Source organism: Macaca mulatta, chromosome 8 (genome assembly GCF_049350105.2).
Source record: "Macaca mulatta isolate MMU2019108-1 chromosome 8, T2T-MMU8v2.0, whole genome shotgun sequence".
Classification (NCBI taxonomy): Eukaryota; Metazoa; Chordata; class Mammalia; order Primates; family Cercopithecidae; genus Macaca; species Macaca mulatta.
In genome coordinates, this window is record NC_133413.1 from 134493563 (window position 1) to 134512838 (window position 19276).

General features: G+C 40.6%; 1 protein-coding gene across 5 annotated transcripts in view; it reads left to right on the top strand.

Moving 5' to 3' along the window:
• Positions 1 to 19276, top strand: part of FER1L6 (fer-1 like family member 6) — a 213970-nt gene that overhangs the window by 171228 nt on the left and 23466 nt on the right. For 4 of the 5 annotated variants that reach the window (XM_077944009.1, XM_077944008.1, XM_077944010.1 and 1 more), the window contains 5 exons: positions 3202 to 3372; positions 12633 to 12793; positions 16068 to 16210; positions 18396 to 18484; positions 18910 to 19008. In XM_077944009.1, the coding sequence (XP_077800135.1) occupies positions 3202 to 3372; positions 12633 to 12793; positions 16068 to 16210; positions 18396 to 18484; positions 18910 to 19008 (663 nt within the window). Of the gene's footprint in view, positions 1 to 3201; positions 3373 to 12632; positions 12794 to 16067; positions 16218 to 18395; positions 18485 to 18909; positions 19009 to 19276 lie in introns of all 5 variants that reach the window. The other variant, XR_013397421.1, reaches the window with a different exon arrangement.

Consider the following 19276-nt stretch of genomic DNA (forward strand, 5'->3'; position numbering starts at 1 on the left):
CTGGCTGCTAGATGCATTGCTCCAATATCAGCCTTCATCTCCACATGGCCTGCTCCCTGCATCTCTCCATATCATCTTCCCTCTGTGCACATCTGTCTCTGTGCCAAATTTTCCTCTTTACAAGGACACAAGTCATATTGCATTAGAGCCCATCCTAATGACCTCATTATAGCTTGATTACCTCTATTAAGACCTTACTTCCAAATAAGGTCTGATTTTGAGGTGCTAGATCTGGAGCTTCAACTTATCTTTTGGTGGAGACACAATTCGACCCGTAGCAATATACACTGCTTTTCCTCTTTATTATGAGATTATTGTTTTTGCTCTTAAGGGTTTTCAACTGGTTAGAAAAGGCCTACTTAGATTATTCTTCAATTAAAGTCAACTAATTGTGGATGTTAATTACATCTACAAAATGCCACCATAGCAACACCTGGATTAGTGTTTGATTGAATAACTGGAGACTATAGTCGAGTCAAGTAGACACATGAAATTCACCATCACCCTGTGAGTAGATTGCAAATGTTTTTTTCTTTCCAATCAGGTCATCATTTTGGTGACAGACTATGTGCCAGCTCCTGGAGAGGTATAAAGGGTGCATGACCCTGTTTCCATGGAACCTACGCCCTTATGGAGGAGGCAGGGAATTTAAAAAAAAATCAGGCAGATATAAAATTGCCTGTACGGTCAGGGAGCTTGACCTGGTTGGGAAAATGGCTAAGATTAGAAGTTCTGCAGATCTGGAGCACGGAGAACTTCCATTTGCACTCAAGGCTCAGTCAAAGAGTCATCTCTGTGAAACCTTCCGTAGTCACCCCTCCCTAGACAGGTGTACTAGTGACACCCTGCCTATAACTCTGTTGGAGCTCCCACCACCTGAGTTAGCCATATTCTTATTTGCCTTCCCCACTGGAAAGAAATTGTTTTACTTATCTCTTAAAAACTGCAGTGCCTGGCACATGGTAGACACACAATAAATACTGAATGAACAAATGAATACATTAAAGAATGAATGAATGAGCAAATGAACAATGGAACATCGTTCCTGTGAAGCTCAGAGGCTCTTCGTTCTTTCACCAAGTCTCAGTTTTGGCCCATTTCATGATACATTCTATTTTCCCAAACTACCCTTGCATCCAGGGATAGTACCTCATTGACAAGTTGGTATAAGGCTAATTTTTCCCTGGGTGACTGGAAGTTCAACCATAGTGGGCTGTTTTTGGTAACTTTTGTTTGTTTGTTTGTTTGTTTGTTTGTTTGAGATAGAGTTTTGCTCTTGTCGCCCAGGCTGGAGTGCAGTGGCACGATCTCGACTCACTGCAACCTCCGCCTGCCAGGTTCAAGCTATTCTCCTGCCTCAGCCTCCCAAATAGCTGGGACTACAGGCGCCCACCACTACGCTGGGCTAATTTTTGTATTTTTAGTAGAGACAGGGTTTCACCATGTTGGCCAGGCTTGTCTTGAACTCCTGGCCTCGAGTGATCCACCTGCCTCGGCCTCCCTAACTGCTGGGATTATAGGTGTGAGCCACCACGCCCGACCCTGTTTTTTGGTAACTTTTATTGACAGCTTCGTTTGAAATTTAGGTGAGATTAATATGTGGGCCCACAGCTTGGGGAGATGGGCCAGGGTGATTAAGTCTTCTGTCATGGTTGCCAGCAGCAGTTAAACCCTTAATAAGTCCTTCCAGTGACGGTAATGGTGATGGCTCAGGGGCACATGGCTGGAGGCTTCCTTGTGATGCACCTGCAGAGTATCAATTACAGTTTAGAATGTAAATCTTGGAGCTCAGGCAGGCAATACGGTGCCTTCAGATGGAAGACATACATATGGATTTCTTTCCCACACAACCATATCCCTGGCCTGCTAGAGCCGCTTCTGTCAGTTACCATCACTGGAGCTGTCCAGCATCTCTGCTTTTTTCTCTCTGAGGAGGGTTAATTGGCTTGGGCATGCTGCAGTTGCTGTGCCTGCTTCACTGGGGAGTGAGTGTCAGGGCTAAGTGGATCTGACCATGAGGGCAGCAGCCCAGACAGCCCTGTGGACATGCAGGGAAATAATGGGCTCGCATTCTCTTTGCTCCCCCTCCTTTCTGTCCACTGCTCCCAGCCCAGCCCATCCTGTACCAGAGCAGACAGTCTAGACAGCTGGAGAATACTGCTGTGTCCTTGATTTTGTTTTCAGGAAGGCATTTCCCTACAATGTAGAGTTTTGCTTAACATTTAATTTTCAAGTACCAGTCCCAATGCGGGAACTCAGTAGCATGGATAATTTATCATCACAGGAAATCCAACAGCATTAATGCTCCTTGAGACAACTTGCATTGGTGTGGTTTCATGGAAGGAGCATTGAGCTAGGAATTAAGAACCTGGCACTTAGATTGGCCTGATTGATGATCTTGGGCAAGTCGCTAGTATTCTCTAGATTTCAATTTCCTTATCTGTAAAATGAAGGGATTGGATATGGTGATTTCTGAGAATCTTGTATGGGTCACAGAAACATTTATTTTGTGTGTACTCTCTGCAGGTCAAGTGCAGGCTCCAGCAATGCAGAAACCAAAAAAAAGAAAGGCAGGTCCCTGTTCTCAAGGGGCTCATAGTCTTGTAGAGACAGCACTTTGGTCTTGCAATTCTATGTTTTTATAAGGTTTTCATTTAAAATAAATGTAGCTAGTATTTGTTGATGAAGCAATAATGGAGGGGAAGGGGAATGGCAGCATATTGGGTACCAGTTGAATGCCTGAAAGTAAAATACGTGTTTTATAGAAACAATACTGCATTTAAACCCTATGCTAAATTTATAAAGAAGACATATATACTCATTTATAATATGGAGGTTAAGATGAATTAAATAACTTTCCCAAAGTTTTACAATCAGGAAGTTGCAGATTCAAAACCAAAATTAAAAATCAGTCCTGTTTGAAACCAAAATCCAAAGTTTTTCCTCTCCATCACCCTAGTCGAAGACTACAAGATGTGGTCCATGAAAAGGGGAGATTATTGGCTATTTGAAATTGATAACAGAATTGAAAATTCTTTGTACTGCAATGAAAAATTAAACCAAACAAATATCTGCTAAGTATTAACTGAGTTGCTGAGTATTTCATGAGTTCACATGAATAGTGGGCTAGCGAAAAGTGAAGCTGGGAATGGTTCCCTGTGTCACCAAATGTTACTCTTGAAGTCTCTGCTTGGACCACAGGTCATTTGAGATCCAAGCCACATTCCCAAAGGAGTCCCTGCTTTCCATCCTGATCTATGACCATGACATGATTGGCACAGATGACCTTATTGGTGAGACCAAGATCGACCTGGAGAACCGCTTCTACAGCAAACACCGAGCCATCTGTGGCTTGCAGAGCCAGTATGAGATGTAAGTTCTTTCTATCTGGGAGACACTTGGTATTCTGAAGCTGTTGTAGCCTTCAGGGCTCCAGACTCTGCATCCCAGTTGTCCATCTCTAGGAAGGCCAGACCAGGCTCAGCTTTAATGTCTCAAATGAGCTCCACATCAGCAGAGCTGGCTTGGGGAGACTCTGTTCAGTGCATTTGAGAGTCGTGGTGACTGGGGAGGCAGCTCTGATTGAGAACCAAGGGCAGGTTCAAGAGTCAAGAGCTAAATGTATGTGTTCACTGAGTCAGATGTGCCTTGAAATAGGGTTCCCCTGGTGGATAATAATGCTAGAAGAAGAATAATTAATATAATACAAATGCCGGTGTCCAAACTAATTATAACATTCATGTACTTTTGATAAAGCACTTTACATAGAGTATCTCATTGAATTTTCTGAACCACCCTTTGAGGTGTTATCCACATTTTATAAATGAAGGAAGAACTGACCCAACTTTCACTCTTTTTTCAAATGTATTTTTAATTTTTGTGGGTACATAAGTGTGTTGTGTGTGTGTGTATATATATATGGTATATGACATTTGATACAGGAATACAATGCATAATAATCACATCAGGGTAAATGGGATATCCATCACCTCAAATATTTATCCTTTATATTATAAACATCCAATTATACTCTTAGTTATTTTAAAATAGACAATAAATTATTGACTATAGTTGCCCTGTTGTGCTCTCAGATACTATATCTTATTCTATCTAAATATATTTTTGTACTCATTAACCATCATCCACTCTCTATCTCCATGAGTTCAAGTGTTTAAGAGAGAATATGCAAAGTTTGTCTTTCTGTGCCTGGTTTATTTTACTTAACCTAATGTCTTTAATTCATTTTGATTTTAATTTTGCATATGGTGAGACACAGGGGTCTACTTTCATTCTTCTGCATATGGATATCCAGTTTTCCCAGCATCGTTTATTGAAGAGACTGTCCTTTCTCTATTATTTTGGTATCTTTGTTGAAAATGAGTTCACTGTAGATGAACAGGTTTATTTCTGGGTTCTCTATTCTGTTGTATTGATTTATGTGTCTGTTGTTATGCCAGTACCATGCTCTTCTGGTTACTATAGCTCTGTAGCATAATTTGAAGTCTGTAGCATAATTTGAAGGTAAAGTGATTCCTCCAGTTTTGTTCTTTTTGCTTACAATAGCTTTGGCTATTCTGTGTCTTTTGTGGTCCCATGTAAATTTTAGTATTGTTTTTTCTATTTCTATGAAGAATGTCAGTGGTACTTTGATAGAGATTTCACTGAATCTGTAGATTGCTTTGGGTGGTATGGACATTTTAACAATACTGATTCTTCCAATCCATGAACATGGAATATGTCTCTGGTTTTTTGTATCCTCTTCAATTTCTTGCACCAATGTTTTATAGTTTTCACTGTAGAGGTCTTTTCTCTTGAAGTTTATTCCTAGGTATTTTATTTGTAGCTATTGTAAATGGGATTACTTTCTTGATTCTTTTTTTCACATTGTTCACTGTTGGCATATAGAAATGCTACTGATTTTTGTACCTTGATTTTGTATCCTGCAACTTTACTGAATTTATCAGTTCTAATGGTTTTCTTGTGAGATCTTTAGTTTTTTATTTCAAATATAAGATCATATTATCTACCCATAAGGATAACTTCTTCCTTTCCAATTTGGATGCCCTTTATTTCTTTATCTTATCTGATTGCTCTAGCTAGGACTTCCAGTTCTGTGTTGGATAACAGTGGTGACAGTGGGCATCCTTGTTTTGTTTCAGATTGTAGAGGAAAGGCTTTCAGTTTTCCCCATTCAGTGTAATCCTAACTGTAGGTCTGTTGTGTATGTTTTTTATTGTGTTGAGCTATGTCCCTTCTATACTCAGTTTTTTGAGAGTTTCTTAAATTATGAAGGAATGTTGAATTTCATCAAATGCTTTTTAAGTGTCAATTGAAATGATCATATTGTTTGTGTCCTTCATTCTGTTGATAATGATGTCACACTGATTGATTGTGTATGTCAAATGATCATTACATCCCTGGAATAAATTCCACTTGATCATGATGAATGATCATTTTAAAATGATGTTGAATTTGGTTTGCTAGTATGTTGTTGAAAATTTTTCTTGAACATTTTTGCATCAGTGTTCATCAGAGATATTGGCCTATAGTTTTTGTTTTGTGATGTGTCTTTGACTGGTTTTGGTTTCAGGGTAATACTGGCCTTGTAAAATGACTTTGGAAGTATTTCCTTTTTCTCTGTTTTTCAGATTGGTATTAGTTCTTCTTTAAATGTTTGGTAGAAATCAACAGTGAAGCCTCGGATCCTGGGCTTTTCTTTGCTAGGAGACTTTTTATTACAGCTTCAATTTCATTACTTGTTTTTGGTCTATTCAGGTTTTGAATTTCTTCATGGCTCAATCTTGGTAGGTTGTATGTTGCTAGGAATTCATTCATTTCTTCTAGGTTTTCCAATTTATTTACTAATATATTTCTAAATTTTCCAATTTATTTCTAACATATCATTAGTAGCCTCTAATAATCATTTGAATTTCTGCAGTATTGGTTGTAATGTCTCCTTTTTCGTCTGTAATTTTATTTATTTAGGAGTTCTCCCATTTTTTCTTAGCCTGGCTAAAGAGTTGCCAATTTTGTTTATCTTTTTGAAAAACCAAGTTTTCATTTTGTTAATCTTTTCATCATTTTTATCATTTCAATTTCATTTATTTCTGCTCTGGTCTTTATTATCTCTTTTTCTACTAATTTTGGGTTTGGTTTGCTCTAGATTTTCTAATTCATTAAGATGTATTGTTACATTACTTATTTGAAGTTTTTCTACTTTTTTGATGTGGGTGCTTATTGCTATAAACTTTCTGCTTAGTACCGCTTTCATTGTGTCCTATAAGTGTTGGTATGTTATGTTTTCATTTTAATTTGTTTCAAGAAATTTTTAAATTTCTTTCTTAATTTCTTCATTGTGCCACTGGCCATGTAGGAGCATATTGTTTAATTTCCATGTGTTTGTATAGTTTCCAAAATTCTCTTGTTATTGATTTTGAGTTTTATTCCATTGTGGTCAGAGAAGATACTTGATATACTTTCAATTAAAATAATTTTTTTAAGACTTGTTTTGTGGCCTAACGTGTGGTCTATCCTTGAGAATGTTCCATGTGCTGAGGAGAAGAATGGGTATTCTGCAGCTGTTGGATGAAATGTTCTACAAACATCTATCAGGTCCATTTGGTCTACAGGGCTGATTATGTCCAGTGTTTCTTATTTGGTGTCCTGTCTGGATGACCTGCCCAGTGCTGAAAGTTGGGTGTTGAAATCTCCAGCTATTATTGTATTGGGGTGTATCTCTTTCTTTAGCTCTTTGCTTTATATATCTGGGTGGTCCATGATTGGGTGTATGTGTATGCAACTGTTATATCCTGTTGCTGAATTGACCCCTTTATCATTACATAATGACCTTCTTTGCCTCTTTTTATAGTTCTTGTCTTGGAATCTATGTTGTCTTATGATAAGTATACCTACTCCTGTTTTTTTGTATTCCATTTGCATATCTTTTTTTAATCCTTTTAGTCTATGTGTATCTTTATTGGTAAAGTATGTTTCTTGTAGGCAACATATTATTGGGTCTTGTGTTTTTTATCCATTGAGCCACTCTGTGTCTTTTGATTGGAAAGGTTAGTCCATTTATATTCAATGTTATCATTGTTAAGTAAGGACTTCTTCGATTTAAAAATTTTTTTGATTGTTTTTGCTGTTTACTCTCCCTTCTTCCTTTTAGTGAAGGTTATTTTCCCTGGTGGTATGTTTTAATTTCTTGCTTTTTTATTTTTTGTGTATCTCTTGTATTTTTTTTTATTTGAAGTTGCCATGAGGCTTGAAAATAATATAACCCATGATTTTAAGCTGATAACAGTAACTGCATAAACAAACAAAATAACAAGCAAAAATAAAACTGATGAAAACTCTATATTTTAACTTTATCTCCCTGATTTTTAACTTTTTGTTGTTTCTACTTTTATTATACTATGTCTTCAAAAGTTGTTGTAGTTATTTTTGGTTGGTTCATATGTTCATCTTTCCACTTAAGATATGAATAACTAATACACCACAGTTAATGTTATAACATTGTGTTTTTCTGTGTACTTACTATTACCAGCGAGCTTCCCACCTTCATATAATTTCTTATTGCTCATTGACATCCTTTCCTCTCAGATTTAAAAACTTCTTGTAGCATTTCTTATAGGACAGGTCTGGTGTTGATGAAATCCCTCAGAGTTCGCCTGAGAAAGTCTTTATTTCTCCTTCATATTTAAAGAATACTTGTCCTAGATGTACTATTCTAAGCTAAAAGTTTATTTTCCGTCAGTACTTTAAATGTGTCATGCTACTGTCTCCTGGCCTATAAGGTTTCCACTATGAAGTCGGCTGCCAGACACATTGGAACGCCTTTGTATGTTATTTGTTTCTTTTCTCTTGCTGCTTTTGGGATCCTTAATTTATCCTTGACCTTTGGGAGTTTCATTATTAAATGTCTTGAGGCAGTCTTATTTGGATTAAATCTGCTTGGTGTTCCATAACCTTCTTGTACTTGAATATTGATATCTTTCTCTTGGTTTGAGAAGTTTTGTTATTATCCCTTTGAATAAACTTTCTACTCTGATCAATCTCTCTCTCTCCTCCTCTCTCCCCCCGTCCCCCTCTCTCCCCCCCTCCCCCCCCTCCTCTTTAAGGCCAGTAACTCTTAGATTTGCCTCTTAGAGGCTATTTTCTAGATCTCGTAGGCATGCTTCATTCTTCTCGATTGTTTCTTCTGACTGTGTATTTTCAAATAGTCTTCAAGCTCACTAATTCTTCTGCTTGATTAATTCTGCTGTTAAAAGAGACTCTGGTGCATTCTTCAGTAGGTCTGTTGCATTTTTCAGTTCTAGATTTTGTTTGATTCCTTTTAATCACTTTAATCTTTGTTAAATTTATTCAGTAGGATTCTGAATTCCTTCTTTGTGTTATCTTGAATTTTGTTGAGCTTCCTTAATGTAACAAAATGTAATGTAATGCATTTTGAATTCTCTGTCTGAAACAAAACATATCTCTGTCTCTCCTGGATTGGTCACTGGTGCCTTATTTAGTTATTTTGAGATCATGTTTTCCTGGATGGCCCTGATGCTTGTGGATGTTTGTCAGTGTCTGGGCATTGAAGAGTTAGGTATTAATTGCAGTCTTTGCAGTCTGGGCTTGTTTGTAGCCATCCTTTCTGGGAAGGCTTTCCAAATATTTGAAGGGACTTGGGTATTAGAATCTAAATATTTGGTTACTGCAGCCATATCTGCATTTAGGGGACACTCAAAGCACAGTAATACTGTGGCTCCTGCAGACTTGTAGAGATATTGCCTGGGTGGTCTTGGGTAAGGTCGAGGAGAATTCCCTGGATTACAGGCAGAGTCTCTTGTTCTACTCTCTTTTCCCCAAACGAATGGGGTTTATCTTTCTGCACTCAGCTGCCTGGAGCTGGGGGAGGGGTGACACACACACCCAGTGGCCGCCAACACAGCACTGAATCTTGCCCAAGGCCTGCAGTGGACCACTGCCTGGCTACCACCTATGTTCACTCAAAGCCCAGGGGCTCTTCAGTCAATAGGTGGCACATCCAGCCAGGCTTCTGTCCTTCCCCTCAGGCCCATAGCCCCAGATGGGTCTGGAGATGCCATCCGAGAGCCAACGGCTGGAGTTAGAAACCTTAGGAATCTACCTGGTGTTCTATTCGACTGTGGCTGAACTGGCACCCAAACCACAAGATAAAGTCCTCCCCTTTCCTCAAGCAGAGGGGTCTCTCCCCATGGCCACCACCGCCCCAGGCCCATGGTGAGTACTGCCTGGCTACTGCCAACGTTCACTTGTGGTGAATGTTGCCTGGCCTATGTCTCTCCCTTCAGAGCAGTGGGCTGCCCTCTGGCTTAGGGCAGGTCCAAAAATGCCATCTGGGACCAAGGCCTAGAATCAGGGTCCCCAGGAGCCCACTTGGTTCTCTACCCCACGATGGCTGGGCTGGTGCCCAAGATGCAAGACAAAGTCCCCTTTGCTCTTCCCTGTCCTTTCCTCAAGCAGAAGGAATCTCTCCCCATCGCTACCATGGCTGAGAATGTGCTGGGTCACACCTGAAGCCAGCACTGCTCTGAGTTTCACCCAAGGCCAATAGCAAGTACTACCTGGCTCTCACTGCTCATTATTCAAAGCCCAATGGCTCTTTAGTCAGCAGGAAATAAATCCTGCTAGGTCTAGTTTCTTCCCCTCAAGGCATCAGGTTCCCTTCTGACCCAGGTTACGTCTAGAAATGTCTGGGAGCTGGGGCTTGGAATGGAGGCCCCAAGACTCTGCCTTGTGCTGTATTTACTGCAACTGAGCTGGTGTTCAAGGTGCAAGACAAAATCCTCTTTACTCTCCCTCTCCTCAAGAAACTCAGAGGGAAGTAGTCTCTCCTGGGCCTGTGAGCTGTGCTGCCTGGGATTAGGGGAGAGGTGGTGCGAGCACTCCCATGGCCGCCCCAGCTGGTATCTCACTACGTCATGTGCACCCCAAGCCCACTCGCTCTGAGCTCAGCATAGCAGTAGGATTTGCACAGGAATTTCAGTCTCTGTGGCCAGGACTGTCTTTCATGTTTATTTAGGACCCCAGAGTACTTTAGCCTGCGGTGGCGGAGTTTGCTGAAACTCAACTCAGTTTCCAACAGCTTGGATGGACAATTTGCCTGCAGCTAGGGCTGGTCTAAATGCTCCTTCCATGGGCACCAGCTGAGTTCTGAGTTCTGTCTGGTGTGTGTTTCTGCTGTGACAGGGCAGCACTGAGTTCCAATCCGAAGTCCGAAAATTATTGTGCTCTTCCTTCCCTAAGTGCACAGATCCTCTCTCCATGCCACAGGGCCATTGCCAGGGAATGGGGGAGGAGTGGCATAGACAATTCGAGACTGTCTTTCTTACCCTCTTTAGTGCCTCTTTGCTTAATATCATGTTAAAACCAGGTACTGTGATTGCTCGCCTGATCTTGTGTGTATAGTTTCAGTTTGGTGTTCCTCTGTCTCCTTCCCCCAAACTCTCACTTTTTAAAATATAGACTACCAGCTTTATTTTTTTAAAAGCATGTTGTACTGATAGCTTAAAAAAATTAAGCATATGATGTAATTTAAAAAATATTTTTATTAACTATAAGATACTCATTGAAATTAGAAAACACAAAGTACAAAATTATTCTCAAATTATTCCACTCATATAAAAATTCTTGTGTAGTATTTCATTTTCAATATGTTCCATGCTATTTTCTCCCTAACTGGACTCTACTATCCATGCAGTTTTATAACCTGCTTGTTGTACTCACCCTTATATCCCAAGCATTTTATGTCATTATTCTTTATAGTCATTATTTCAATATATCTATAGTATTCAATCATAGGAATTATAAGATGGTAAAACCAATTTGCCTTCCTGAATTTTAGGGCATTTGTATTTTTCTTTATTCTGTTACAAATATTGTTGCTATGAATGTTCTCATACAAAAGCCACTGCACACCTCTCTGATAATTCACTTAATATTGATGCAGCAAGGTGGACTGCTCCATTAACAGGAATGCACATTCTGGGACTCTTAATACATATGCCCCAATGGCCCTCCAGAGGGTTGTGCCAATTTACACTGTAACAGACTCGGAGCGCCTATATCCTTCATGGCATGATTTCATACAGTCTCTCTTTCTGGTCTGTTCTTCCTGGAGCCTAGAGAGCCCGTTTAGTTTTCAGTCCCTAGTGGAACCATATGCCTCTTGGGGGATTTACATAGCTTTCCAAGTGCCTGAGAGGATTCCATTCAGACAGCGGTTGGCTGTTCTCACTCGGAAATTGGGAAGGAAACCACAGGAAAATGGTACATCTTTTGTTCAGAAGAATTTTCTGGCTGACCTGTTAGGGAGCAGTATAGTTGTTTGGGGACTTGCAACCTTTATTCACTGAAAAGTTTTTAAAACAAGACAAGCATGCGTATTTCTGGGAAGGCCTGTGTGTGGCTCTGGAACTGGCTTGGATGACCTTTTCAGGATTCTCTGGCATAATGTGGAGAAACCACTTGATAGCTCCATTTTATAAGCCATGTTGATTTGTTTAAATGCTTAAATTAAATTCTGATGAACCCAGTGTCCCAATGAGCAGAGGCATCAAGCTTATCTTGGTCCTGGCTGGTTGGGAGTGCTGCATTGCAAATTAGTAATTTTAACCAAACAGCTAGTTTTTAAGGAAAGAACAGGTTGGGGAGATTTAAAAACTTATCACTGATTAGAGAAACAACACAAGACCTTATCTGTGACATGGATATATACTATGATTTTGGCGGGGTGGTAGGCTAGGGAGAAGGGAGGGAAGAAGCAGAGGCCTTGAAAGGATGAGTCTGGCTTTTCTCTTGGAACAACAGCAGCCGAGTGGCTGTTCTGCTAGGGACTTAATAAAACTAAACAAATATAACCTGCAAAGAAATGCTCTTCTTTTGAAAATCCTGATTCTAGTGATAATTTTGGCTACGGGACATCTAATTATAAAAGTAAGGTGGCCGGGCACGGTGGCTCATGTCTGTAATCCCAGCACTATGAGAGGTTGAGGCAGGCAGATCATTTGAGGTCAGGAGTTCAAGACCAGCCTGGCCAACATGGTGAAAGTTTATTAAGTCTGCTAGGGAATTAATAAAACTAAACAAATATAACCTTCAAAGAAATGCATAGAGACAGACAGAAGACTGGTGATTGCCAGAGCTTCTGGGGGGTGGGAAAGAGGAGTAACTGCTTTCTGGGTACAGGGTTTTCTTTTGGGATGATGAAACTTTTTGGAACTAGATAGGGGTGATGGTTGTACCTCACTGTCAATATCCTAAATGCTACTAAATTGGTCAACTTTTAAATGGTTAATTTTGTTATGTGAATTTCCCTTCAATTTTTAAAAAATGAGAAGTACATTGCTTAAAAAACAACAACAACAACAAAAAACCCCACAAAAACAAAACAACAAAAAAGCTACCTTCAAAGGATTTTTCTGTCAAGCTACTCAGAAGTCTCGCCTTTCAGGCAAGCTGTGTTTGGCCAGAAAAGAGAGAAAACAAAACCCCTAGCCCCGGGTACATAGAATAGCAAGTTAAATCTGAAGGAAACTGCACAAATCATACTGGGTGGCTCTTTTGGTGGGGACCTCAAAGTGTATCCTCCCTCCACTTTTCAGAGAAGGATACAATGCCTGGAGAGACACATCCAAACCCACTGAAATCCTCACCAAGCTCTGCAAAGACAACAAGCTGGATGGACCCTACTTTCAACCTGGGAAAATACAGATAGGAAACCAAGTCTTTTCCGGAAAAACTACCTTCACTGAAGAGGACACTGGTAACTCCCTGCAAAATACCTGCTGCTGTTGCTGTTCTTTTGAAAATCCTGATTCTAGTGATATTTCTGGCTATGGTGGCCGGGCACGGTGGCTCACGCCTGTAATCCCAGCACTATGAGAGGCTGAGGCAGGCGGATCACTTGAGGTCAAGAGTTCAAGACCAGCCTGGCCAACCTGGTGAAACCCTGTCTCTACTAAAAACACAAAAATTAGCCATGCGTGGTGGTGGGTGCCTGTAATCCCAGCTACTGGGGAGGCTGAGGCACGAGAATCACTTGAATCCAGGAGGTGGAGGTTACAGTGACCAGAGATTGTGCCACTGCACTCCAGCCTGGACAATAGAGCAAGACTCAGTCTTAAAAGAAAAAAAAAATGCATGCTCATAGGTAGAAAGTATGGAAAGTAAGGAAAAGAATGAATATCACTCATAATCCCCAAGTTGAGATTCAACCACACTATTCACTGGCATATTTTCTTGCACTTGTGTGTGACTTGAGAATATATCACATTTTTACTGAATTATAAATATGTAGTTTTGTCCCCAGCTTTGAAAATTTCCAATATTGATTCTCCTTTGTTCTTTGAAATGATTAGTGATGATATGCCTTTTTATGGCTATGCCATTTACTTACATTGTATTCTTTTTTTTTGTAGTGACAATGCTATAATGAACTTCCTTATACATATTTTTGTGTATTTCTGAAATTTCTATAGTATAGGTCACAGAAGTAAAATTGTTGTGTCAGAAGGCGGGCAATAGTCTTGAAGTGAATATTATATAGCATAAATAATTGAACACAACCCAAATTACCCCCATAAATGTTATACCAGTAACTCTCCTATTTTAACATCAAGTAGTAGATTTTCCACATGAACATCCTGGGACATAACACTCCCAGAGAGGCTTCCATACATTTAGAGTGAGGGGAAAAAAATCACATTTACTTTAATGATACAGAAGAATTCTCATACTGTCACACTGTGTTGGTCTGTTCTTGCATTTGCTGTGAGGAAATGCCTGAGACTGTGTAATTTATAAAGAAAAGGGGTTTCATTGGCTCACGGTTCTGCAGGCTCTGTGGGAAGCATGGTAGCATCTGCTTGGCTTCTGGGGAGGCCTCAGGAAACTTGCAGTCATGGTGGAAGGCAAACGGGTAGCCCGCATGGCACTCACATGGCCAGAGCAGGACAAAGAAAGTGGGGAAGTGCTACCCTTTTTTTTTTTTTTTTTGAGATGGAGTTTCATTCTGTCGCCCAGGCTGGAGTGCGGTGGCACGATCTCAGCTCACTGCAATCTCCACCTCCCGGGTTCAAGCGATTCTCCTGCCTCAGCCTCCTGGGTAACTGGGATTACAGGTGTACACCACCACACATGACTAATTTTTGTATATTTAGTAGAGTTGGGGTTTCACCATGTTGGCCAGGCTGGTCTTGAACTCCTGACCTCAGGTGATCTGCCCACCTCGGCCTCCCAAAGTGCTGGGATTACAGGTGTGAGCCACCATGCCTGGCAGTGCTACACATTTTTAAACAATCAGATCTTGTGAGAACTCTTATCACGAGAACAGCACTAGGGGGATTGTGCTAAATCATCGATGAGAAACTGCCCCCATGATCCCGTCACCTTCCCACCAGCCCCTACCTCCAACACTGGGGATATGAGATTTAGGCAGGGACACAGACCCAAACCATATCACTCGCTCATGCATTTGATGCTTTAAAGTGTCCTACGTATGGTTCAGTACTTTTGATACAATGGGCCCAGTTAAAGGCATGAGGTCACTGCATCAAAAGTATTGAACCATACATAGGATGGTTTAGACACTATGTTGACCCCTACCACTTTGATACCAAGATTTCCTTTTACCTTATTATTTCAAGTCCAGAAACCCACTGAAGGTTCTTACATGCAGATTATTGATATTAATGATATATTAAGAAAAATATTTATTCACAATATACTCTATTAAGCCAATTTAGTTCTTTGGTCAATAGTCTACATAATTAAACAATTACCACTTTTTTGCCCACTAGAAGTCTGAAATTATGTTCATAAGATTAGTTCCTGGCTGCTTAAACTTTAACAAAGATTTATTCATTGATTTCTTGTGTGTCTCTATCAACTTTTACTGATTGTAATTATTGCTACTGGGAGATTTTTTTGTGGCCCCTTTATTTTTATTATTCATTTTTGTGGGTAAATAATAGGCATTTATATTTATGGGATAAATAAAACATTTACACAAGCATGCAATATATAATAATCACAATCACATCATGTAAAACGGGGCATTGTGGCCCCCTTTTTTAAAAGACAATTCAATGTTCCTATATCAGATTAGGCCATTCTAAATTTTGTCAATGTTTTATTTAACAATGTTTGTCTTGTGTTGTGAGTATCGTTTCCACCTGTGGTTTTTATTACGAATGACCTTCTTTGGTAGAATGGCAGATGAGAGGACATTTCCTGCGGGTGGGTGTAGGTAGGAGAGAAATCTAAAGCAACCGTGAGAAGACAAAAGATGTCCCTATGGATGGACATTGTGCCCATTGAACCACCTCACTTAGAGCCACCCTGATTTTCCAGGCCCTCTCACAGCATGTTAGCAAACAGTTGTGGAGCGAACTCCAAAAATGTACCCTCTCCAGTACCTTGAAGCCATGTTTGTGATCTGTAGACTTTTAGAGGGTGGGTGGAGCCCCTACTCCAGGACCAAGACTGCTCTCTGGGTCCTCTTGTGAACTAGTCTAATTTCCCTCTCTCTAAATTTTCTATCTCTTTCCCCTTCCCTTCTATCTCCACCTCTTTCCATCCATCCTTTTATCTTTTTCTGTGTTTTTTTTTGCTTTCCCTGTTCCTTGGTACACTTTATTTATTTTGAGACACAGTCCCTGCTCTGTGACCCAGGCTGGAGTGCAGTGGCGCGATCTCAGCTCACTGCAACCTCTGCCTCCCGGGTTCAAGCAATTCTCCTGCCTCAGCCTCCTGAGTAGCTGGGATTATAGGCACCCACCACTACACCTGGATAATATTTTGTATTTTTAGTAGAGACAGGGTTTTGCCATGTAGGCCAGGCTGGTCTTGAACTCCTGACCTCAAGTGATCCACCCACCTTGGCCTCCCAAAGTGCTGGGATTACAGGTGTGAACCACTGCACCCAGCCCCTTGGTACATTTAAATAAGCCTCTAAGTGTTTAAAAATGCATATGGCAGCCCGTCACTGTCTCCTTGCAGGAACACACACCTGACAAATTTCTTTGTCTTTCCTGCAGATGAGATAGTGGAGTCTTATGAACACCTGGCCCTCAAGGTTTTACACTCTTGGGAAGATATCCCAGAAGTCGGGTGCAGACTAGTTCCCGAGCACATAGAAACTCGGCCGCTGTACCACAAGGATAAGCCAGGAATGGAGCAGGTAGTGGGTGAGACTTTTCTGGCCCTAAAAGTTAATCTTGTGTACCATAGGGTAATGGTTTTCATCCAGGAACAATTTTGACCTTCCCTCAGGAACATTTAGCAATGTCTGGAATCATTTTGTGTTGTCACAGGTAGGTGGGGTTGCTACTGGCATATAGTGGGTAGAGGCCAAGGATGCTGCTAAATTAAACATCCTAGAAAACACAAGGTAGCTTCCCTCCAACAAGGAATTATCCAGCCTAAAATATCAATAATACTGAATTTGAGAAGCTCTGCCCTGGAGTCAGTGTTCAACCTAGGGCATTTTATGATTTGAGTTACCAAACACTTTTGGAAGAATGTTGGAGATTTGAAAAACTTAACCCATTGGGTATGCCCAGGACTGTGTCCAAAATCTGTCTGTAAGTACACAGCCTAATGATAACACACGCTATTCTCAGAGAAGCAATAGGTGGTAGGTTACTTTAAATAACTGGTAAGAAGCAGCTGTGTGGAAAAAATACCTAGAGAGCTGGGCTAGGAGTCAGAAGGGAAGACAAGATAAACTTTGTGAAGAGCCTTCCGTGTACTAGGACCTTTACGCAAATTATCTCAACTATTTAGGATGACCATAGAATTGTTTATTCAAACTGGGGCCATTTGGGAGTGAACAAGGGCACTGTTAATAATCAAGCTGGTACAAGGAACACACACCAGGATTTTCCTAAACAGGGGAGTGTGTGACACCTTCCTCTTATTCCTTACTGCAGCCTCATGATGGGCTTATTATGATCCTCACTTTTACAATAAGGAAATTGAGGTTCAGAGAGCTCAATTCATTTGCTCTGAATTACTCAGTTGGGGAGTAGTAGAGATGGGATTTAGCCCAGGCAATTTGCATCCCTGGTCCATGCCAGGTTCACACCCCAAGCCAGCTTCTGCCCCAGCTCTGGACTCACTCACTGAAGGGCAAATCATGTGAGTTTGATTATAACAGGTCAGAAACACTCACCCTGCTATCCCAGAGGTATTGGGATATAGACCTAGTGATTGCATGTGTGGAGGAGCATGTTGAGAGGGTAAACCATTATCAGATGTAGAAGCTTATGGTTGGTTCCTGAAATTCACTGCCAGGTGTTTGAAATCATCTGGTTACTAGGATCCTTCATTTGGCTGGTCAGATGTGGCTTTCTGATTAAGGGTGAATATTAATGTGTCTTTAGAAAATAAATCATCCCGCTTTTCTCTATTCAATTGGTCTTCTTCCCAAATGTGAAACCTTTGCTTACATTTTCTCTTCCTCCGAAGAGCCACTGTTTTCTAGCCAAAGCCCCTTTTCATCCAAATCCTACATCATCTTCATGCTCTGGTGGAGCCCCACCTCATTCGTATAAAATCCACCCTTGCCCCATCATCCCAACCCACATCCCTTACTCCCCTCTTGCCAGAGCTGACAGCGTTCTTAGAATGTATACAACAGAGCTGGGCATGGAATCCACAGGGCTTCTCACATGGGCTCTTAAATCTCTTGTACCAGGGTAAAATCTGATGTATGGAGTTCAAGGAAATGGATGGGAGGCTTTGTTCTGCCACTAACTAGCCACAGAACATCATATAAACTTTGTTGACTTCTCTGAGCTTTAGTTTATGTATAGAACAGAATCCTGGCTGGGGTGAACATTAACAGAGATAATGGATGTAAAATTACATTGAAGGATGATCTTTGTGACAGATGGGATTATCATCTTTTTAATCCTTAGGAATTTACAGAAAGAGCAAGGTCTCTGGGGTCGACACACAAGGGTTGAATACAGACTATGCTACGTATTGTGTATTAAGCATGGGCAAAATATTTTTTTCCTCTGTCAAAAAGGAATAATAACATCTACCTGGTGGGGATGTTGCAAGAGTTCATAAGATAATGTGTGTCAAGTATATAGATAGCGTTATGTCTACCCCCTAAGTTGATACTCAATAAAGGTTTACTCACCCTTCACCTACTCTTAATTTATGCTCTAATTCCTAAATATATATATATATATACACAGAAGTCAACAGATATGCTAAATAGACATCTATAAAACTACCAAGCTATACTTAATATCTATTTTTACTAAAAGGATCTTATACAACCATGAATTATCAATTACTCATGCCCCTCAGCCCCCTCCCAAAGCTAAAGAAGATATTTTTTTCTTAACAAGGGCCGCCTGCAGATGTGGGTAGACATGTTTCCCAAGGATATGCCTCAACCTGGACCTCCTGTTGACATCTCTCCAAGGCGACCCAAAGGGTATGTCAGCTGTAGCCCCAGCTTTAGGGGAAGACACCAGGGTAGCAGACAAAAGAATCCTGACATTTTATCTGGTGACTGACAGGTTACCTGATCATCATACCTCACTATCCACTTGGCCAGTTTTGCAGGAGCTGGTGGTGGCCCCTGTCTTAAGGGAGGGGCTTCTGAGTTTCCAGTTCCTCATCTGAAAAATGCTGGTTAATAGAAGGAAGACCTGCTCAGAGGAATACATGTCCTTGATGGTTCTAAGGTCTCCAGCTTGGATACTTGGTTCTGACAGAACCAAGCCCCTGAGTGTTGATATTTCTGAACTTGGCAAACTTTAGGAAACTTACAGACCAAAGGCAATGCTAGAACCACACAGACAGCAACTGACTCAGCTTTCAAGGTCATCAACTTAATGCATCCTTCTCCCATCCCAGATACGAATTGAGAGTGACCATCTGGAACACTGAAGATGTCATTTTAGAGGATGAGAATTTCTTCACAGGCCAAAAATCAAGTGATATTTATGTGAAAGGGTAAGGTTATCAACCAACTCCAACCTCCCTTTTCCTTCCTTCCTCACCTTTTTAAACCCTAACCAAATCTGTGCCTCATGGAGGATACTAAACCCACAGCCCACAAAAGGAGCCATCTTGCTTTGTTAGATAAGGCCACTTTCTTTGTCTAATATTTGTCTTATTTTGTCATTTTGCTAAAAATTATTAGCTTATAAAAATATTTTATGAGGAAAACTTATTACATATACATCTTTCAGTTAAACATTGGATACCTAAACTTATTCAG